Here is a 24,191-nt window from a genome sequence, read left to right as displayed (position 1 = left end):
GGCCCATAGGGAAGGGAGGGGCAATTGGAGTGTTTGCACCCCCCTATAGGCTCCAGAGGTCCACTTTTTTGTTGATTAATGATTTAAAACAAAGTGACTTTAGGGTATTGTTCTTCACTCTCAAAGATGTATTTTCCAGCATTTTGAGACACAAAAAAGCAAATTCTAAAGATCTAAAATCACTAAAACAATAATGCAACAACATTACATAACTAATGATGTTATAGATTAATAGTGATTTCAAAATATTAGAATAAACAAGGTATGATTCTAAGTTTTATCTTTGGTAACTTTGCTTTGCTTTGTTTAATTACTAGTGAATTTATAATGACTCAAAGTAAAAAATTAGTTTTACACCTTGCTTGGTTCATTGTTCATGTATTGATAGGTCAGTGGCTGTTGTATTTTGTACGTCCTAGACAAAAAGGAATTTTTTCTGGCCTTAAAGCTTGAAATGGGCTAAACAAAAAATTATATGACTTATTCTAAAACTAAAGGTTTTGCTAAAGAAAGAAACACTTACAGAGTCCCATGCGTTTTAATGAGATAATTACGCAGTACAATCAAGTTTAATATTGCTACCATTCAATGAAAAATTGGAAAAATGGCAAAATTATCTATTGCCCTGAAAAATATTGCATAATTGTGCATTTGGAACATTCTTTTTTCTTTTCTGGTTTGGCTCTGCTACCATCCTCATCTCAGCTGGGCCATGCTGCCGCTTTTCCTCCATTTTGCTTTGTTCTTGCAGATAACATGAATGGTGTTTTATACAGTGCAGTTTCTGTTAGAAACCGTTGCTTACCATTACAGAAACGTGCCCATTGAAAAATGTACTTGATTGTGAAAATGCAAACGAGTGAAAAAAGGACATAGAAAGATTGTCAATCAAGATATCCCTTTCCTGGTTATTGTTTCTGCTCAGACACCCACAACATTTGGCTATTCTTCGAAGAAGAATAGAACTTCACAGTGCTAACAATAGCTCAGTCCATTTAAAAACTCTCTAAAGTTAATCCATATTAGCATGTGAGTATTCTCTGTTTTGAACACCTTAAAATGGAAAATCTTCAATCACTGTTATTACTTTTGGGCCTTCAATGTTGCAACACACTGATTTAAAACAAATTTTTAACTTTCACAAAATGAAATTTGAGAGCATCCTGAATGCATTGGTTTGTTTACATTTTGTGGCTGGTTTCAGATAATATTATCAACCTTAAAATGTACAGGCCATCTGATATTACGCAATGGTGCGATTTCGCACAATTATTGACCTCAAATCGCATCCGATCGCACAATTTGAGGAAAATCGCATAATTCGTAAAAAAGTGCTAAATTCAAGTAAATGAAACAATGAATTCTAACTTTAATTAAACATTTTCCCAATCTTAATGCTATTTAAGGTGATTTACCACAAAAGAAAGCCTTGCAAGACATCTTAACCCATTCGCTCCTGGGGATTTTGCCGAAAAACGCGTTTTGAAGCTAGTCGAGTGGTTTTCTGGTCACTGTCGTGCTATAAAGAGCTAAAACTTACCACAAACCGGTTTACAGGTCGTACACTTGGCGGCCTTCTGATCCAGATGCAAAATATCAGCTTGCGAAGTTCGGGCATGCGGAGAAAGCAAAATTTCGACATAGTTTTTGGGTTTAAAAGTGACACAGCAGTCTTGACTTTTACTTTTCGCTTTCTCTCTTCCCTTCTTTTTTCGCTTTTCTTGCCTCATTTTTTTTTTCTCTTGCTGGGCATTTAGTAGGCTTCATTTTGGTGGGAAGAGTTTTTAGGAAAGCTTTTAGGATCTTAGGATTAGGTGAAAGGAAAGGTAGGTGGGTAATGGAACAAGATTTTCATGGAGATTTTCAGGTCCTTGTCACGTGGTTTTTTGCTTCTTTCTCCGGTGTCCTTGACTGAATTGTGCTCATTCTGGTATGGTTTGAAAGATCTCTTCACTCTGCACAAGTTAGCGAAGAAAGTTGTCCTTGACCGTTAAAACTGATGACGTCACAAAGGGTAGAAAGGACCTGGATCCGCACGGGCGGTTACTGGCGGTTCAGGGGCGAATGGGTTAATCAAAAAACCTAAAAATGGCCTTTTACCAACTTTTTCACCTGATTTTACATGAAATAGACAGATTTGGTTGTTTTATGCTGAAAAGTGGATTTTTTTCAAAAAGCTTGGTACTTTGCTTAACCCATTTGCTCCTGGGGATTTTGCCGAAAAACGCGTTTTGAAGCTAGTCGAGTGGTTTTCTGGTCACTGTCGTGCTATAAAGAGCTAAAACTTACCACAAACCGGTTTACAGGTCGTACACTTGGCGGCCTTCTGATCCAGATGCAAAATATCAGCTTGCGAAGTTCGGTCATGCGCAGAAAGCAAAATTTCGACATAGTTTTTGGGTTTAAAAGTGACACAGCAGTCTTGACTTTTACTTTTCGCTTTCTCTCTTCCCTTCTTTTTTCGCTTTTCTTGCCTCTTTTTTTTTTTTCTTGCTGGGCATTTAGTAGGCTTCATTTTGGTGGGAAGAGTTTTTAGGAAAGCTTTTAGGATCTTAGGATTAGGTGAAAGGAAAGGTAGGTGGGTAATGGAACAAGATTTTCATGGAGATTTTCAGGTCCTTGTCACGTGGTTTTTTGCTTCTTTCTCTGGTGTCCTTGACTGAATTGTGCTCATTCTGGTATGGTTTGAAAGATCTCTTCACTCTGCACAAGTTAGCGAAGAAAGTTGTCCTTGACCGTTAAAACTGATGACGTCACAAAGGGTAGAAAGGACCTGGATCCGCACGGGCGGTTACGGGCGGTTCAGGGGCGAATGGGTTAAACCTCTGGGCAGCCATTTTGATTTCAGAGACAAGGAGTGTGGTCAGCGGTGTAACAGCATCATGTAATATTAAGCAAGCGTCCTTTTTCTTTTCCTGGTCAAAATAATCGCACAAATTTAACTATTTTGTTTTAAAATAGATGTTTTATCATTCCTTTACATTCAAATTGCCTGTTAAACAACATTAAAGTGGTTTTTTTCCTTTGAAACCTTGTAAAACAATGTAAATTAGCCCTGAAAAAATCGCATAATAGTCCTATCTTATCGCACAATCTACCCTAAAAATATCGCACAATTTCTGATTTTTTATTGCACCCTATCAGATGGCCTGATTGCTCTAGGTTGCTAAATAAGCTTAATTTTGTGCTGAACGTTTGGGCCATTTGATAATGTACTACAGTTAAAGCATTCCACCTTGCAGCCAAGAGGGAATGCCCAAAACACTCTTGGACTGAAACCTTTTATTTTCGTACTTTTATTATGGTACTTCAATAACTGCTGCAATTACAACCATTTTGGGATTAATTAGTGAGCCATTCATGGCTTCCGGCTTGGGGTAAACCAAGGTATTCCTGGCCATGGGCCAAGTTGTTCAAAGCTGGGTTAAGATAACCCTGGGTTAGTGTGTGATTTGAAAGCTTAAAAAGCATTTCAGTTTTATTCTTTATGTCTACAAGTTGATGATTGGAAGCTCTCAAAATAGCACAGAAAAATATCAGAGAAAATGCTGTTGAACACATGAAAAAGAAACCCAGGTTAAGCGCTTTTGATTGGCCTTCAAACAACTGGTCCCTGGTGGATAATTTAAAGCCCGATTTACACGACAAACTCTTACGGCACCCCTTTACATAACCTGAGTAAACAGTCAACATTTCATGGCGCCACCGGTGGTTTACTCACTAAGTGAAGTCTGAGAAACAAGTGCAGAAATTCCATACTGATGACATGTCATGATGCATCACTACCCAGATCTTAGTAGTGTGTCTGATTGGCTGAAAATGTGTGTCAACCAATCAGCAGCACTTTTAGGCTTATTATTGCAGGATCAGGTCACAGATACCAAAATAAAAGATCTGCGTTTAATCCTAGGTTAAGTTTTAATAGAAGCTACCACACTTATAGAGAGCCAGTCGGCTGTACATGTACATGTAGAAATATTTTCACCCAACATTGCAGTGACCATTCGTTCAGTTTTTATCTTGGAACTATGGAGTTTGTTGGTTCCCTTGGTAATTTTTCTTGACTTTCCACTGACTGTGTCTCTTTTAGCCATTTGCTCTTGAATTTAATTAGTACATTCCACAATCAATCTAAAAACACAAGACAAAATAGCTGAAAATATATGAAAAGCACAACAGAAGCTGATAATTTTCCATTCTACCTGTTGTTCTACAATTTTTTTCTCATCAGTGACTATGAAATAAATTATACAAAGCTATTGTATTCCAATTTCTGGACTGTTTCTCACTAATTGTTAATTTTCTTTGAGAAAGACTCTCCTTTACATCCCAGACTCAACAAATTTCCTGGTTGAATTCACTGCAAAGCAACTTACAAAGCAAAGGGGGCTGCAAGCACGCGCCACTGTGGCTTTTGATTGGATGTATAATCTTTCCTACATATGAAAATACAATCATTCACAGTTATTCCGATTGGATGTATCATTTTTTTCATTTGTTTAATACATTGTTAGTTCCTCAAATTTGGATCGAACTCATATCAGCATGCAAGTATATAATGAGAGATTAATAGTGGTCCAAGGTTAAACGAATATGAAAATAATTATCATATTCTTTTATTAATATCATTGAAATGTTGAGCCCTTGTTTGTAAATGTTTTGACACTGACTTTAATTTATAGATGTTACTATCAAAACACTAATAACAAGCAAAACAACGTCCCTTGACTGCCATTACATTGTTTAAAATGATCAGCCTTTCTGTGTAGGAGGGAGGGGGATGGGTTGGTAGTTACTATTTAAAGCTTGTATAAAGTCCATACTATTCTTTCGCTGGTCAGTTCAGGTGCTTAGATTAACAGTAGAGGATTATAATATTATTGTAATCAAGCATACACTGTATACAGCTATTTTGAGAAAGGTTGTCGCAAAAGTGTACACGACAATCCCGAAAGGCATTGTGGGTGGTTTTAAGTTCACTGTTCTTTTAAGAAATTTGAAAGAATTGGTACGAAAGGTGGTGGAAATGTGTTTGTGAGTGCTAAAGGAAAGCAAGAAAAGTAGGTTCAACAGGTACAGTCGTCAGAAACAGTGTATTGATCATATCCCATATTACCTTTCAGGATTGTCGCGTGCACATTTTTCCGACAACCTTTCTCAAAAAATAGCTGTATATTCACTATGAAATAATAACAAAGTAAGTTGTAATATTCTGTGTGGCCTTTTTGAGTTCATTAATTGAATGAACTCCAAAAAATGAACTCATTTTTTTAATGACAAATCAGGTTCATTGCTATATTACTGGAAATTCAAATACTTTCTACTTATTTCTTTTTCCTTCAGGAACAAATATAAGACTTTTTGGTTCATATTTCAGCATCCATGAGCTATCTCACTTAAAATCATGGTATTATTTTTGTGTTACTTGTAATGATTGTTTCTAATTATATATTTTTTTAGTTGACTTTTTGACTTTTTCTTTTTTCCTTCTGGTGTTCTTTAATACTGAACAGCTGACTGGTGGGTAGTCTGAAATGTCATACATGTACATCTTCACCCCGAAACCCATGGGGGACTCAGTGGGGGTGGGGAACTCTACCTCATCTCTCAGGAGACCAGTATGAAGATTATAAAGGCTTTATTCTACGTCCATTAGTGATGTTGATTACAAAGGAGAGACTAAGTCAGCTGACACTTAGCTATTGTTCATTGTCACGTTCAATAAACGTAATATGACATATATAACATTGCAAAACGTGACATTGTTTTTAATAAGTACAAATAACTATTATCATTAAATTTTTGTAATACCGTGTATTAATTCCTTTTTTAGTGTTAAGATCCATTGTCCTTGTATTATTAACGCCTGAGTCGGACATGGAGGTTGTTGGGTGCCTAAGAACCTGGGGGCTGGAGCCGCTGACCCCTAACCCAAGTAGCAAGAACACTCCAAAAGCCTGCCCTACCCGCAACCTAGCCACTACCCCCACCCGCCACAACCAGTTCCAGCCCAAGCACTCGTCACACTGAACAGAGGGTTCAGTAGAGATATAAGGACAATAATAATAGTAATAATAATAGTAAGGGGTGAGGAGGGAGGGAAAAAGTTGACTTGGTAATGGCCTTAAGAACCATGTTAAGGGAATGGGGTGACATTCAGACCCTTTGTTGTAATGGAGTTAATCCTGCATAATTTGCATAACTTGCAGCTGTAGGTAAATTGAGACTCTTGCAGGGTACAGCTTTTGTAATGTCATGTATGGGGTTAGTAATCCAACTTGTGGGAAACTGGGGAAATCCATCAGAGTTCAGACCAGAGAATGGTTTTGCTTATTAACTGAGTGTTCAAACCTGTGTAAGCACCAAATGACTGCCTGTAGAGCTACTACATGTATACATGTATGCTCTTAGTTTAGGTTTTCAAGAAACTAATGTTGAATAGTTAGAAATAAGCCTGGGGAAATGGGTTACATTTCGTGATGCCATCACTGGTTTCATCGCAAAATGATGTCTGTTAAACGAGTGCAGAAATTCCGTACTGATGACATGTCAATACCCAGATCTGGGTAGTGCTTTTTGATTGGTTGAAGCAAACTTTCAGCCAATCAGACCTTAGCTACCCAGATCTGGGTAATGAAAGGTCACCAGTATGGAATTAAAGATTTACTGAGTATTGCAAAGATTTACTATTTACTGCTAAAATAATTATTATTAGTTTACAATTTTTTTGGTATGAATTCACAGAAATTCCATCTCAGTGCAAGTGATGCATTCTGGGCTTAATGTTGAATGTAAAAATAATCTGGAGAATCTGAATTGGAATGTACTCGGTTCTTTGTCATTGAGTGAAAGTTTCTTTCCTTTCTTTTTTTAAGTACACTTTAGTTATGAAAGACCATGCACATGAAGGTGACAAACATTAGCATTACCTTCACAACTGCGACATCTATTTAATTCTACATTTGTTATGGTTCCTTATCCTACTATCCTATACGCACTATTGGTTTGATCCCTTTCAGAATCTCTCTTTTTTATTAATTCCATGCTTTGCTGATGTAACTTCCTTTGTGTAGTTTGTGATGCCTTTGTGTGAGCAAGCCAACTTAAAAGTCATTACTTGTGTCCAGAAATTGGAAATAATTCGGATTTTTTTTTTTCATGGTGATGATGATGATGAGGAGGAGGAGGATGATGATGATGATGATTTAATTTTTCTCATTATTTTTCATTTTATTTGTTTATTTTGGCCTGTAGTACAAACCAGGCACAATTTTAACTCTTCTCAGTGTACGTGTGAGGCTAAATACTCTTTCCTGAATCTTCTTTTGGTTGTTGGTTTGTTGTTTTTTAGCAATGTAGCCTGTAGGTGTATTGTAAAATGTGAAAGTATTGTAAATAAATGAGAGAAAAAACCCGGATTTTAAGTACTTTATATTGGGCACAGTTATTATTTTTCCATCTGACGTATTCCATATGACGTCATATAGACGCTTGCGTTTAGGCGAGGATTAAGGCTAGTGGACACTTTGTGATGTCTATCTTAAGGGGCATGAATCTCATTAACTTGCAATCCTGGACATGGAAAGTCAACGCACAAAGGGAAGTGACCATTTGAATACTTACTAGTGATACATTTGTTTTTAATCGTTTTCTATGTGTTATTTTCTTTTAGTTATTTAGCCACTCTGATCATGCTTGGAAATGGCATCTTTTCCGGAAAGATCCCGCAAAGTGCAAGTCACCATTTTGGCCTCTGAGTGGGGATCAAGCAAAGGCGGGCTGTCCACCATAAACAGAGAATTAGCCATTCAGTTCGCCAAATGCCCTGAAGCGGAAATCACTTTCTTTCTTCCAAAATGCAGTCAAGAGGATAAAAATTTAGCCCTCCAACACAACGTAAAGATCGTTGAGGCCTCACGCCGGCCTGGCTTTGAAGAGCTGGAGTGGCTTAGCTTTCCACCAGAACATTTACAAATAGATGTAATCGTTGGTCATGGAGTTAAAGTCGGCAAACAAGCACAAATCATTAAAGAACGTAAGAACTGCAAATGGATCCAAGTCGTGCACACAGACCCAGAAGAACTGGGAATGTTCAAGAACTATTCCAACCCCATTTCCAAGGGTGAAGAGAAACATAAAACAGAGGTAGAGTTGTGTGAAATGGCAGATCTCGTTGTAGGAATTGGACCCAAGTTGAGTGAGGCCTTCCGCTCGTATCTTCGAGGATGCAAGCAAGATAAAGGTGTAGTGGACTTGACACCTGGACTATTTGAAGAATTTGTCAGCGTGATTCAGGACATTGAAGAAAGAAAACAACGTAGTGTCTTGGTGTTTGGTCGTGGGGACGCAGAGGATTTCGAACTAAAGGGATTTGACATCGCTGGAAAAGCGGTTGCTGCATTACGAGATACTCGTCTTGTGTTTGTTGGCGCCCCGGATGGAAAACACGAAGAAATAGCGAAGCGGTTAACCGGATGTGGTGTTCCTGCAAGTCGCTTGAGAGTAAGAGGGTTTATTGAGGACCGAGAGAGTCTAAGGCGCTTGTTTCAAGAAGTGGATCTTGTAGTCATGCCTTCACGAACAGAGGGCTTTGGGTTGGCGGGACTTGAGGCCATGTCAGCTCGTGTCCCTGTGCTTGTCAGTCACAACTCAGGGTTTGGAGAAGCACTGTGTAGTGTGCCATTTGGTTCGTCCTTTGTAGTTTACTCAGAGGACCCCACCGATTGGACCGCAGCCATCAGTAAAGTCTTGGCCAAGGACAGAAAAAGTCGACTTGAGGAAGTGAAAACTTTGCGCGATTCGTACGGCAAGAAATTTAACTGGGCCAAACAGATAAGAGATGTTCTTCACAAGATGATCAGCTCGACTCACGGTATGAATGTCAAATTAAGTTTATTTTCATCGTGTTTTAATTTGAGCACTATGACCACGCCAACTGATAATGGCAGCAAATTTTAGTTTTCTTCATTTAACCCCTCCTGTAAATCAACAATTTATATTGATTACTTAAGACGCTGTTTAGTCTAAAAGCAAACAAACAAACAAACAAACAAAGGCTGTTTCTTGTAAATGGTGTTTTATACACCCAACGTTTCCGACTACTCACAGTCCAGAAAACAAGAAACCTGAGCGTTTTTACTCTTTCATAATACCAATCATAATATAATAATAACAATCTTGTCCTTTTTTCTGCAGTTGGTTTTTCAAATGTCCAGAGCTTGGCCGAAGCGATAGGTGGAACTGTTATATCTTCTCACCTGGCTTCACAGGCTACACGAGGCACGACAGAAAAACATGCAGGTAACCCTTAAACCCAATGCGTGATCGGAATAAACAGCGTCGGCGATTCCTCTTCCGATTATGTTTTTAAGGTGGCTTACTACAGTTTTTTGGATGAAAACTAACGACTTTTTCAAAGTGGAACATTTTTACTGAACCGTTTTTTTTTTACTGTACTGAACTGTTTATAGTGTATGAGCCAGGACCTCAAAAATGGTCGATTGGTACCATTCAAACGGACAAAGACTTACGCCTATAAAAACCTAGGTTATTAACCCAAGTTTTTATTTTTGTGTGATAGCACTGCACAAAGTGTCATCTTTAAGCGTTACATGCCGTTTTTCCCACCCTACCCCCCTAAGAGGACTTTTGCTCACTTAGCCTACTGAATATAAAGAAAAGCATTTACAAGTATGTTATGATCCATACAATGCCCAATTTATATGCTCACGTCACACGTTATTGACTTAACAATCACTCTTAACCACCAAATACACGTCATACTGATCACGTGATAGGTCGAATTGCCATAAAATGCCAAATATACCGAACTACTGTTTTCAGATTGGCAAAAAGATGAAATATGTACCTTCCGAAGTATTTTAAAAGTTATCTCAATGGTTCGACTTTACATTTAACGTTCAATTGTGCAAGCTGATGCAAATCCCTGTCTAAACAATAATATTCTGCCGTAATATTCATTTTTAAACACTCGTTCCCAGTCTCCTAGACTCGCGGCTCTAGCTATTTTTGGCATTGCTGCTTACGATATTGTTAAAAAACTTCAATTTTTACTAATTGAAGTATATTTTTCTGGCAAGGAAACTCATCTTCATGAAAAAAAGCGCATTTTTCTTTATTTGAAGAAACTTTCCTTTTAAGTTTTAGCTACTGCGGCATGCATTCCTATTGAAAATGGAAGTTGCTGTTTCTCTAACAACCCAGAATATTTGCAATCTACAAAGTTCATTAAAAGTCATCATCATCATCTTCGTCTGCTTCATTATCAATAATGTTTGATGAATCGTCTTGAGCTGGCTGGTTGGTGCAGTCGTTTAGCGAGCAGAGATCCGTGCACTTCAAACCACTGTTCATGCAAACACAACTTGGGAGTTCACAGGTCTTCTTACATTTACACGCCAGCAGTTCCAGGACAGCAGAAGGAGCTGGCTGCCCGTCCATCCAGTCCATCACTAGTTCAGTGGATGCAGCGTCAGTGGAGGTCTGTGTTATCCACCCCATACCAACTGGACTGGGAATGTCTGGGTTAGCCTCCAGGCTCCGTCTCCATAAAGCTGCAGGAGTGATGTAATACTAAATTAGTTGTTATCCTCATCACATTTCCTGTGACAAATATTTAATAGAAACAGGCATTGTCAACTAACCCGCTTGGTAGTTTGCACGAAGAATGTGTTTCCGAAGGGAGTCCTGGCAAGGAGGTAGCTGGTGTGACTCCAGTTCCCCATTCTTTGCACAGAACAGCTCGTATCGTGCATCATTCACGTGGCTGGTTGTGTTGTCGACTGGTATGTACATGGAGCAGGTGAACTTCTCAAGCAAAGTGTAAAGGTCCTCTGATACTGTCCAGGACTGGCCAAGCTCTCGGAACGCTCTTCTTGCGCCTTCATTACTTTTAAGGATTTTAAGAGCCCCTATCTTTCCTTTACCAGCAAAGGCACTTACTGAATCGCACCCTGTAAAAGAATGCAACCCAATCAGTGCCTCGCATATCTCTCGCCCGGTTCTCTGAACTGCTCCTTTGATGTCGACAAGTCGCGTCCTCGTTCTGGAACCGCACTTCATATAGAGTCTAGTGTTGATAATGCTTGAGAAGTTCAAAAGCAAGACAAACACGTCTGTGTCTTCTGAGATCACTACGACTGCTTCATACCCCTCCTGGGCAGCATGTTTAGCGTGAAGCAGTAGACGAGTGTCAGCTTCCTCCTGGTTACTTGTCAGCTCTGTCACATTCTCGCTTCCCCTTTCAGTTATCTTCCAGCATTCGCTCTCGGCAGTAACAAACAATGTTTTTCCTTTCAGCCTTCTCATGCAGTCTTCTTCTCTCCATTCTCTGGAAATGAACTTGATTAGACTTGTCTTGTTCTTGACCTCCGACAGGAACTTTCTCCACTGCTTGACCAGCTGAGTATAACTTATATGCGACAGTTGAACTCCCGCAACTTCTCCACGCATGGTTCTCTCTGCGTTCTTAATTGACATATCTCTGTATGTATCGAAAACCACGTCGATTCTGTTGCTCTGGGAACCTTCGTGAAGAACTTTTGTTAGAAGAGAAGAAGCAACCATTGCGAAGGTTGTCTGTCCTCCACCAACGCTCAACTTCTGAACTAGACTCATACCGTCGATAATAGCAGCTGAGTTCTGCGGAAGGCCATCAGCTAACGGTACATCCTTTTGGAGGGGAGTCGCCAGCGCTGCTTTGTTTGTTTTTCGAGGAAACCCTTCTGTAGTTGCTAAAGACCACGGTAATGGCCCCAAGCTGTACTGTAGCAGTTCTCTCACATCAATCTTCCGGCTCTGACCAATGATTATGATCCGCCCAAAAAGAGACCTATCGGCTTTCAAGACCATCGTCCTGCCGTCGGTGGAAACCTTTTTCCTCTGACTAAGGGAAGAAAAGGTTTTCAGTTTGTTCAACTTCATTGTGTCATGAAATTTCTTCTGTGGTGGAGACGATTCCAGACGTTGCTCTTTGAACACTTGATAGGCCTCTTCGCCGACTTTTCGAGCGTTCAAAAGGTCTCTAGTTACCTCTTCAGGCGCTTGTTTGGCAGTGGATAAACTCACAAGCTCTTTCCTCTCTGTGAAGGGATTGTTCCAGCCTTCAATCAGACTCTCTATTGTTGTTACTGCTTGCTCGTCTTTGCGCTTCCTGGTAGACAGCATTTCGTCATGATGATAGGATGGGCGCTTGACTTGAACCATGTCTCTCAAATGAGCAAGAAAGGAGCATCGGTACTCAGCTGTCATGTAGAATCTAGTTACCGCTCCTGTCTTCAGACTATACTTGGTAATGCCCCCACTTGACTTGGTGTCCTTGTTGACAGTGACTTCCGTGGTCTGGTCTACTGGGATGCGCCCAAAAGGGCTTTCTCCAGCAAGTTGAACGGAAAATCTTCCATTCATGAAGTTTGAATACACGTTCGGGTGTTCGGAGGGGAGATTTATCATCTGAGCGTAGTAGACAGGTAGATACCTAGCATAGTTTATTTTGTCGTACGCGAAGCACCACGGGATCATGTTACGAATGGCGTAGAGATGTAGCTGCCAGTTACCTTCACGAGATGCTCGAATCAATCCAAGTAGTACATCACCGACAATGTCAATGTACGACATCCAAAAGCAGGACAGTGGGCCATTCTCAGAGCGCAGGTATTGCAAGTATTGCATCCAAATCAGGTGAATTTCTTTGAAAGGATCACTGTTCAAAATACTTTCACACTGTCGGAGTTCTACTTCATTGACCATGTCGCTGACCTTGACTTGGAGGACACGTAGTTTACCCACTTTGTCTGCATGGTTAACTGTTAGCCATGGCACAAACTGCTTCCATACGAGTCGCATAAGAGCTTCGTAGATGTACTTGTGGATGCGAACAGCACGATTATACACCTTCCCTTCCATAACACCACACACGGATCCTCCAGCTAGTATGCCAGATTCGATACAGACATCACTCAAGCCTGCATCTTGAAAGCGCTTCCCTATTATGGACAGTAGGTTGCAGATTGTATGAAATGTTCCTAAGCGAAGAATGATTTTCTCATAAAGCTCTCTGTTTTTCCAAGCAACCTCACATGCTTTGGCATATAATGCTTGATCCAATACAACGACGATCTGGTCTAGATAAAGCCTTTTCCTGATGTCTTCGGACTGGCGCAGGATTTCATTAACGGTGCTTAGCTCTGTCGCTGGGGCATTAATTGTTGGTAAATAAGCCACCACGTCCTCCCGCACATCCTCCTTGCTTCGCGTTTGAACATGAAAACCGGTCCAGCTTGGTACCCTCTGGTCCTCTACATGGGTCTGGCGTGCCACAGCCCAGGTCAGATTCCATGCTTGAGCATTACGAGCTTCTGCTTCCTGGATGTTCATCAGATTGCTGCTCGCTTTAATACGACCTGGACCAACTCTTTCACCAGCGATGTACGTGGGCAAAGGTTGCTCTTCGTGGATGATACTCCTCTGCTTCTGCTTCAAAATTGGAGGCAGCTGTGGAGCTGGTAGATGTGGCCCAAAGACTCTTGGTTGCACCGCTATTCCATTAACTCTGTGGGTTGTACCCCCTCCAGTCAAGGTTTCCTCTAGGCGATCGATGTTGTCCCAAGCTAAATTGGTAAAAACGTTTGGTTGAATGGTTCCTGGCAGTATTGTACTCTGATTGAGGTTAGCAGCGAGTTTTTGGAGACATAAGGCTGTATCATTCTTTTCTAGCTGGGAATACGACACGCCATGGCCAAATCTATTGAGCATACGGATTAATTCTACATTGCCAGTCAAAGTTTTGACTCCATACGATAGGAGAATCTGCTTAGGTGGTTTTGTCCTGCCGCCGGTCACTGCATAAATAATATCTTGACTGAAGGACTCAAGTAACATTTTCACTCTTGGTGAGGGATTCTTCACGTCACGATTTGATGTGAGTAGTCCTATGAAGAAGCGACGAAGACATTCTGGTACAGGAAACTGATCAACGGATAAATCGGACGGGAGAATAGGCCAGGGCATAGTCCACTTCATATCTAAAATCACATTTCGCAAGTGTTCAGCGCTCTGATCGACGATCGTTTGCATTTCTGTTGCTTGGGACTTAAAACTCATTACTTCCTTTTCCAGGTTAACCATCTTCTTTACTGTTTCCTTGATATCCAGGTTTGCAGGAATAACCAGTAGCTTTCCCTTTTCATCTGGAAAAATTTCCAAAGTGGAACCAAACTCTGACTCTAGTTTCTTTCTCAGGTGTTTCTTCGTTGATTCCTGAAGCTTCTCTGTACCTCTCGATTGAAGAAAAGATTCCAACTTCTTTGTTAACTCAATCATAGTTACCACAACCTGCGCATCTAAAACATCAGTTCTAATAAAACTAAATAAATCTGAAAAGGCATCATATTCAGCATTATTCTTGGGTTCGCTTTCCTCTGGGTGCTGCTGAGAGGTGGGCCTTGTGTAGTCACGGTAGCACGTTCTATGATAGTGTGCTTCTGCTGCAACGATATCTCTACTTGTAATTGCCAGGATCCGCTCGTCACATCTCTCGGTAGCTATCTGGCGCAGAGTCTGGTCCACCCTTAGCTGAGTAGCTTTTACCAGCTTTTCTAGTGTACGGTTTACATACTTGGGTCTCTCACAGAAAATGCATTCTTTATAGTAGACACGAGATGCGGAGGTCGCACTTCTTTTTCTGGGCCTTTCAAGTAGAGTTTCATCTTCATGAGCATCCTCTTCCAAGACACGTTTTCTTTTGAGCGACTCTAAATCTCTCTTGATGGTAAATGCACTGCGACATTTCCTATGGTAGAATATTTCAGGCACTTCCCATTCTTGAGCATTTCTCGCAATTTGAAGGAGGGCCTCATGTTTTCGAATCTCTGCCGCCTCTAACAGCGTTGCCCACGAATCATAACTTTGGGGGCTTATCAAATGGTCATCGTCAACTTTCAAGCCTTCCTTGTGAATAATGCAATATTTACTTTTACGAACGGTTGCTGACATTTCCTTTATAAGTCGAATGAAAAAAGACAAAGCCTATTTTAGCAGATTTCAGCCTATAGCTTTACAAATTACCAGTTTTGTGTGTTATTTGTTAGTTGAGTAGTAAAATATGTGACAACAAAGTTCCAAATTTCCTATCATTATATATGACAGCAAAATTCACCATTTTTACCGGTGCAGTTGCCCTTAATGATCACTTAAGAAACCTTATTTTTAGTTAAAAAACACACACACACACACTGATCTAAATTTCCAGTAGTTTGATGGTCTTGACTCTCCTCGGCGGCCATCTTGAAAATTTCGTCAGTAATGTACACGCTAAGGCTCGTTAACCGCAACTAAAACGATGTAAATCAGAGGATTATAGCCAAATGTAATCATTAAGTTAGATTTTTTTAGTTAAAAGAAGATCTACAGTATATCAAAAAGGGTGAAGTCTATCATTCTGTTTGTGGCCGCCATCTTGAAAACTTACAGATATTACAAAGGTGAAAATATTGACTAAAATAATGACTTTTGAGACTGAGATTAAAGTAGCAAGGGTATCAGTTGAGGGCAAAATGACCTTTGTAGCGTAAAACATAACTTTTGAAAGGCAACAACGTAAAAAAGTATGAGAAATTCCCGAATTTTGAAACTTACCTCTGGTTCGAAGAGAGCTTACTGGATGATGTCAGCGGTTGGTACTGTGGGCTCAAGTCACAAAAATTACACAGGCAGCCCAGTAAACGAAAGCAAAGTGCTGGGATTTAATGTTTGAATTGGTTATCTTAATTTTTAAATGACTTTTTCCTTTGTTTGGGTACTCCATAAGAAATTTGTGTCATAATTTTCTTCTTCCCCTCCCCCCAAAGGTCGGAGACGAGTCACTGACAATTTTTGAAATAAATTCTGCGGCCTCAAGCTAAAATTCAGAGCACAAGAATTGTTTGCAATGGATAATTAAACATGTTTACGGATAATTAAAGGCACCCTTTAAAGGATAAATACTTACTACAGTAAAGCGACGCACCGACCCACCCCTCCCCCCAAAAAAACACAGAAGATGACAATTTGACCAATGCTATCACACATATTTATAAACTATAGGCTAAGTACATTAAGAAAAACCACCGTACTGTTTGTCCATCAATATGGTACCGACACCCCCCTTGGCTCATACACTAAAATTATCATTGTACCTCCTAAAAAAATGTTATTGCATAGTATAACACGAAATATAGTGACCGAGCATCCAAAACGGGACTGGTAACTAGACCTTTAAAAGGCTTTTTTCTTAAAGAGTAGCCGTATGACCTGGGTTCAAATTTTGAGGATTGTGAACATTTTTTAAACAAATCCAGGAAGTTTTTTAGTCATTATAAAATGAGACAAAATTCCACATTTTTTGCTTTTGCCAAAATTCAGTCTATAGGATGTCTTTCTTTCTCTCTAAAAACAATTATTTCTAAGTACTAAATAGACCCTGAAATTTTCAGATGGGGTCGTACGGCTAGTTTCTGATAGCGGAATCACCTTTTCAAGCCAAAAAGAGCTATCCAGCCATAGAGTTAATTCCTAGTCCTTTGATAAGAGGATCTAGAGTAGAAAACTTGGTGGCGTTCACAGAGATAGTAACTTAATTTCGCAGTGATTTAAAATGTCTCATGGACATTTACTGCTAATTCATGGTCGGTTACGCGATTATGGTTTCTTACTCTCTGTAAGGAATGCATTAAAAACACCTACGCATATATGACAAACAATTTTAACTCGTCAAAGTCAATTGTCTCAATTTTTTCCTGTAGTCTCATAATTGATCATATTTACGGCCGTTCCAAAAAAAATGTCGACAAAGGAGACATTCTCTTGGGAACGACGTTTGGTTTGTGATAAGAATGGGGGTTTAAACGAATAAGGCTTATACAGTGTACCTCGATTTTAACACACGTACTGTATAGTACAGGAATTAACTTTAGTAGATCTAACAAACAAATGGTGATTTTGTTTGATTATTCTCTTAGATCTTAATTCAACTCAGTATACCTCCACCAAGGGAAGGTCGAATTATTCCCGGTTATGTCGTCTTCTAATCAGCTTGGGTTCAAAAGCCCTCAGAGAAACGTTTGACAGAATAACTCCTCCACAAAGTCTTCAACGCATTCTAAAACGTAACCCAGCACACTCTAAACTTCAGTCACGTCGAAAGGAAGGGCTACTAAACTCAGTCCAGTGGAGTAAACTGTATCCTACCACACGCTCCGAAGTTTCGTCGGCAGGCTTCGACATCCCCCTGCTAATGGTGCTTCTAAGGACAATCTGTGATCTGAGTCCTCCACCCGCTGGTTGGGATGCTCCTCCTCTTCCCGAAGACCTAAGCCGTGAGGCTGACATTGCGCGTCTGAAATATTTCTTCAACGTCGTGTCTGATCATGCTGGAGAAGGTTTTGTTAGTGATGCTGTATTCACTAGCTACTGGCAGCAGATCCATGACACTCTGGTTCGATTGGGAGGAGCTGATTATGAAGATGTCATTGAGCAAATGAGGTGTCAGGAAATGGACCTCCTAAGTGAAGAACATTTCAGAGAACTTCTCAAGCAGTGGAGGAAGGTGGAGGACAATATCAAAGACAAACTGAATGAACTGGAAAGTGCAGAAGCTTTAAAGGTGGCAGGTGAGCTTTTGTGATAAAACTATGTCTGCTGTTTGTATTAACATGGCTAGAGTATAATAATTAAAAGTTCTAATTATTATAATGGTATAAGAAAAATTTCGATGTGGTCAGTTTGGCGGCGAACGGTAATTTTTGTTATGTGCTTTGCTATATATAACTACAATACTCGTCACAAATCGTTGAAACAGGAGCCATTTGTCTAGAATTTGTCCAGATTTCTTACATTCACTCCTGACATCTTCGTTCTCACTTAAATTTGCCCCTCTCCTTCCCCAATGTTGAGCCACGCGTATTTTGGACCAGTGAGACGACTGTAATACCCAAATCAACATTGGGGAAGGGGAAAATCACACAAGTGTTTCAAGATTTGTGACCAGTAGTGTAGGTCCTGCCTGGAAAGGTAAAGTTGTCGTTGAACGTTTTTAATTTATCTAAAGATTAGGCAAACGTAAGTTTTGCGAAGAGACCAGATGCTGAGTCTGAATCACGCTAGGTCTTGAGTAAACAGTCTTCCAACGTACTTTGACAACTTTGTTGTGGGATTGCTATGAAATTGCCATCTTCAGATTAAGTGGAGGCGTTGTTTTCCACATACAGTTATAGTCTATTCCTCAAAGTTGAGCCCTTCTCTTACGGGAGCAATATAATATCGTGGATAGTTTGAACTTACTGCAATATTGATCACGATTGATTTTTTTTCCAAGGCCTTAAAACAAGTAATGTGTAGGCCCTAGTTACGTGCAGTGAAAATTGTTTTGCTTGGAAAGAGCCCATTGTGGCAGGTTAAATGTAGCTTACGAAAATAATGATACCTTCGAACGCAGAGAAATGTTAAAAAGGTACTGGCGAAGACTAGTAGTATAGTACAGACGAACTAACGGAGGGATAAAAGTCTAGAGGAAAGGACTTCTGTCGTACTAGCTGACTCGCATCCGAGGACACAATAAGAACATAAAGCTACGTCAGTAAGAAAAGAAGACTAATAACTAACCGTACCGAAGATCTCGCATAAGACAACAAGAGTAGTTGGGAGATTTAGAGTCACGTTGTAGACAAGCGGCAAACGTGAGATCAAGTTTGCAATTTCTCAAATTAGGAGATGAGCAGGTAAAAACTGTCTTAAATATTTTTAGTTGTAGATTAACCTAAACCGTCTTTTTTTTAATATAATGAACAGTCGGTGACAAGTAAAGGAAACCCTTGATGACGTGATACAATCTGACGTTTGCCGTAAACGTGATTCTAAACCGTGACGTAGACACAATCCACTACAACAGCAGGAATGATCTGACGTACAGCGAAGCGATAAGAACACTAGACGACAACCACATGAACGCAATGACGCAACAAAAAGCGGTAACGAGACTTGACTAACATATATTGACATACGGGAATAAGGTTTATACCATAGGAACGAAATTATGTACGGGAAATGGGTTTGACCTGGAAATGATTACGCACGAACGAAACTAAAGCGAACAGGAAGTTTGATCTAACGAACGGACTCAAATGCCAGCTGCGCGCGCAGTACTTTCCCAGCTGCAAAAAGATTACTGAAAATTGATTTTTTCATACCTGTTGACAATGGCAAGTGGAGTGTCGATTGGACAATCGAAGGATGCCTTTTTCTTTTTAGGGTTTTCTTTGGTGGCATAATATGTTTCCGTGAGATCGTCAGGATCGAGCGCTTTTCGGTACGGGCGGCCTTTTTGATTAGGCTTTGATTCGGGACACTGAAACCCACACAGTAATTTTTAGGGAGTTATTATAATAACTCCAAAAATGGAGTAAAAATTGTAGGTTCAGGATAACCCCTTTTTGGGTTTACTTTAACTCCAAATTTGGGGCCATTTTACTTTTTCTGTCCCAGTGTTAAACAATATCCAATATAAACTGTAATTATCGGACAAAATGACCGACCATTAATTGTTAGGCTGAGATTGTCGCGGTTGACCTGCCTTTATTTCAAGTCGTGGTTTTCGTACAATGCAAATCTCAAAGAGGTCAGTTTAGAAGACAATACTCATTTCACACCAATACATTTACCAACAAGAGGACGTAAGGAAAAGTGTTTAAAAGGCAGTGCTTATACGGTAAAAACTAGCGGAGAAATCTGGACATGTTGGAGGGAGAGACGCGGGATGGAATTGGTAGTAATGTTGATTTTTAAGTGCGCTTTTTCAGTTTTTGTAGACGTCAGTACGAATTCTGTCCAACTGTCCAGTGTTACACAACTTCCACTATAAACAGTAATTATTGGACACCATAATCATCTTTTCATAATTATTTGCAGCATTGAAACCTAAATGCACATTAAAAGTAATTTACAAAAGCCAAACATAATGCAGGTTATGATATGTTACATTTTTTTTTTAGATTTTTCATTCCCAACCGAAATTGTGGAAAAGATTCGTCAACTCTACCGAACACGTGAACAACGCCTCCTGCCCGTTCCTTGGTGTGAAGAGTTCACTTTTCATCTGAATGAAATTTTTACCAGGTTGAAGATCGTGAGCAAAGAAAAAACCCGAGGAGTACTTACTGACGATATTACCGATATGACTGCAATCTTTAAGCCCCACGTAGAATGCCAAAGTCCGAGAACAGTCTTGATTGAAGGAGACCCTGGCATGGGTAAAAGCACGTACTGTCAGAAGCTAGCGTATGATTGGGCAACTAAGCAGGAGTTGGACCCCTCTTTTCCAGACATTGAAGTGCTACTACTTCTCAAATGTCGTGAAGTGAAATCTAGCATCTGGAAAGCTGTTGATGATCAAATTCTTCCTGCAGAAATTGACGATCAAGCTAGAGAATGTTTCTTCAAATTCGTTCGTGAAAATCAGTCAAAAGTTATGTTAGTACTTGATGGATTAGATGAAATGGACTCCACTGAAAGGAAAAGAATCTATGACTTGATTGAGGGTAAAGAACTCTCAGATTGTCACGTTATACTCACGTCTCGTCATGAGGTAGGGATGAAACTACGGAGGTATTGTGACACTCTGTGGGAGATTGTAGGTTTCACCGAAGAAGATGCAAATAGTTTTATTCGTAGGTACTTTAAAAGCATCAAAAGGGAGGACTTACTGGAGAATTTTCTGGAAAAAATTTGGTATTCGGATGATTTAAGAAACTTGTCCAAAAATCCCTTGAACGTAACTTTGCTTTGTGTTCTTTGTGAAGATTTAAAGGGCGTTTTTCCAACGAGCAGGACTGAATTGTACACTGAGATTGTCCGATGTGTTTTAAGGCGATATGAAAAAAAGCAAGGATTGTCGAGCAAAACGGAAGACCTTATGAGCACCTACAGGGACGATCTAGTACTTTTGGGACGAGTGGCGTTACATTCTCTTCGAAAAGGAGAGCTATATTTTGAAGAACACGAATCTGGAAGTACCTCTATTGCTTCATCCAAGTTTGGATTTCTTTCAGTCCAGGCTAGTGGCTGCAAGAGGAAAGCTCTTGTGCGTTATGCATTTCTCCACAAAAGCTACCAAGAGTTCTTTGCTGGATTTTATCTTGCTTGCCAAATTCTTGACGGAAGTATTGACTGTGTCTCAGTAGTAAAAGACGAGAGATTCAAAGACGAACTAAAGCAAGTCTTTTTATTCATGATTGGAATTTTAGCCTCAACGAGTAAGGAGACAGCAGAGTCTGTTATTAAAATTATGGCTGATAATATCAATTTAATAGATCCCGATTGTGTTAACGGCAATTGTGCATTATTTCAGTTAGCCTTAGACTGCATTTTAGAGTGCACAAGTTTATCTCGTACACTAGGGTTACACCTTTACATAAGTTATTTAGATTTAAGTTGCAACAGTATTGGTGCTTCTGGTGCTACTTCCCTTTCCGAGGCTCTTGCAGTCAACTCCTCTTTAACCAGTTTGGATTTGAATGAGAACAGTATTGGTGATTCCGGTGCTACTTCCCTTTCCCAGGCTCTTACAGTCAACTCCTCTTTAACTAATTTGGATTTGTGTGCAAACAGTATTGGTGATTCTGGTGCTACTTCCCTTTCCGAGGCTCTTGCAGTCAACTCCTCTTTAACCAGTTTGGATTTGAATGAGAACCGTATTGGTAATTCCGGTGCTACTTCCCTTTCCCAGGCTCTTGCAGTCAACTCCTCTTTAACTAATTTGGATTTGTGTTTGAACAGTATTGGTGATTCTGGTGCTACTTCCCTTTCCCAGGCTCTTGCGTCCAACTCCTCTTTAACCAGTTTGAATTTGTGTTTGAACAGTATTGGTGATTCTGGTGCTACTTCTCTTTCCCAGGCTCTTGCGACCAACTCCTCCTTAACTAGTTTGTATTTGAGTGAGAACAGTATTGGTGATTCTGGTGCTAGTTCCCTTTTCCAGGCTCTTGCGACCAACTCCTCTTTAACCAGGTTGGATTTGAGTGAGAACAGTATTGGTGATTCTGCTGCTACTTTCCTTTCCCAGGCTCTTGCAGTCAACTCCTCTTTAACTAGTTTGGATTTGAGTCTGAACATTATTGGTGATTCTGGTGCTACTTCTCTTTCTCAGGCTCTTGCGACCAATTCCTCTTTAACTAGTTTGAATTTGTGTGCAAACTGTATTGGTGATTCTGGTGCTACTTCTCTTTCCCAGGCTCTTGCAGTCAACTCCTCTTTAACTAGTTTGGATTTGAGTCTGAACATTATTGGTGATTCTGCTGCTACTTCCCTTTCCCAGGCTCTTGCGACCAACTCCTCTTTAACTAGTTTGAATTTGTGTGCAAACTGTATTGGTGATTCTGGTGCTACTTCTCTTTCCCAGGCTCTTGGGACTAACTCCTCTTTAATTAGTGTGTATTTGAGTTCCAACCGTATTGGTGCTTCTGGTGCTACTTCCCTTTCCCAGGCTCTTGCGTCCAACTCCTCTTTAACCAGTTTGGATTTGAGTTATAACAGTATTGGTGATTCTGGTGCTGCTTCCCTTACCCAGGCTCTTGCAGCCAACCCCTCCTTAACTATCTCGTATTGTGAAGTGAGGAAGATGAGGAAGATGTGGATTAAGAGCTAAACCTTAGTTCTCCTCTTCCTCACTTTCCACTTTCTGAGTATGTAAGTTAGACAATTTGTTTATTTAGTACTTAGCTATTTTTAGTTTCAAATATTGCCAGTAATTGTATGTCACGAAAGATGCGTACCCTTTACATTAAATTCCAGGAAGGCATGAAAAATGAATTATTTCATCCGAACGTTCAGTTAGTTGAAAAATGAGCGTGGGAGATTTTTTAAAGATCCCTCAAGCCCACATATTTTTCGTTGCAAATTTAAATACAATTTGATCGTGTAGGAATAAGTACCTTGAGCTTAATATGTCAACGCTTTTGACAGTGCAAAGCAGTCACTAATAAAGCTAACCCAATTGTGGGTGAATATTTTAACCCTGTGTGACTTTATATCGCTGCCCTCGAACTTCTGGGTATTTTTTTAATCCATTAATTTCCCAATTTTTTGTATCATTTGAAAATGGACTACTAGTAGTAATGCCCTCATTACGCACTGCAAATTCACACTCTCGTGTATTGTATAAATATATATGACAAAAGCCTGTTTGAACGAGATTGCACATGGTAAGATGGCGGCGTGACATGGTTGCGTGAAAAAAAAAGCGAGTCAGCCCGCACCGTTTGCAAGGTCGTCTGTGATTGGCTAAGGGTTATTGTAGCATAATTCTTTATAATTTTTTTTCTTTATTTTGAGGTGAGTTGACATGGGGCGATTTTTTCCCTTACTGTGAATCGCAACTGAAATTATCATAATGACAACTTCAGTTGCGATTCCCAGTAAGGATTGTACTTCATGTGAAAAAGTACAAGTAAAGTGTTCCTGACGTTGAGGAGAGAAAAAAATACCGACAAATGAAGAGTTTCTTTCTTTTATTAGCGCTCGGGTGCCGAATCAAAAGAGAGTTCATAATTTAGGATGGTAATTGTGTGACGCGGAATTACATCGCATCAACTGAAAGTTTTTCGCTTTGACTGCTGAACGACTTTGAGTACAGTATGATCTATTAGGGTCGAGGTGGTCGCGGTGGTCTTGCTGGTCGAGGTGGTCAAGGTGTTGGTCATTGTAATCGAGGCAATTTCTATTGTGCATAGCTTCCTATCACCTTGGTATAATCAGAGAGGACAGAACAGGCGTGGCAGCTGCCGTCCCGCACCTCCAGTCGCCGGGCTACCGAGAGTGATAAAAGAGGGAAATTTAATTGCAAAAGAATTAAGAAGAATTTGGAAAGACGAATTTCTACCAAGTATAAGACGTGAAATTAAAACAAAGATACTGGAGCTCAAATCGAGCATCAAAGCATTAACCGAGAGATGTAACGCAATAGAGAAGTCTCAAGATTTTGTTTCCAAGAAATATGACACTGCCATAGCTGCTCTCCAAAGTGTTAAGAGCCAAACAGCTAACCTCGATAAAAAATACCAGGGTGTTCAGTTCCAATTTTTTCCTGTTAACAACTTTGTTATAGTTACTTTTTGTATAATTTTCTAGTGCACCTATAAATGTAT

General features: G+C 39.9%; 2 protein-coding genes across 2 annotated transcripts in view; both read left to right on the top strand.

The window, feature by feature from the left end:
• LOC140928219 (uncharacterized) overlaps positions 1-24,191 on the top strand; it is a 102,245-nt gene that overhangs the window by 2,118 nt on the left and 75,936 nt on the right. The gene's annotated exons all lie outside the window — the stretch shown is intronic.
• On the top strand, positions 7,677-23,046 carry LOC140928216 (uncharacterized). Its single transcript, XM_073377934.1, has 4 exons — positions 7,677-8,872; positions 9,196-9,300; positions 17,016-17,666; positions 20,043-23,046. Exons 1-4 carry the CDS (start codon positions 7,702-7,704, stop codon positions 22,691-22,693), a joined length of 4,578 nt encoding a protein of 1,525 aa, XP_073234035.1. The 5' UTR covers positions 7,677-7,701; the 3' UTR covers positions 22,694-23,046.

Source organism: Porites lutea, chromosome 2, assembly GCF_958299795.1.
Source record: "Porites lutea chromosome 2, jaPorLute2.1, whole genome shotgun sequence".
Classification (NCBI taxonomy): domain Eukaryota; kingdom Metazoa; phylum Cnidaria; class Anthozoa; order Scleractinia; family Poritidae; genus Porites; species Porites lutea.
This window is presented reverse-complemented; position numbering and strand designations above follow the sequence as displayed.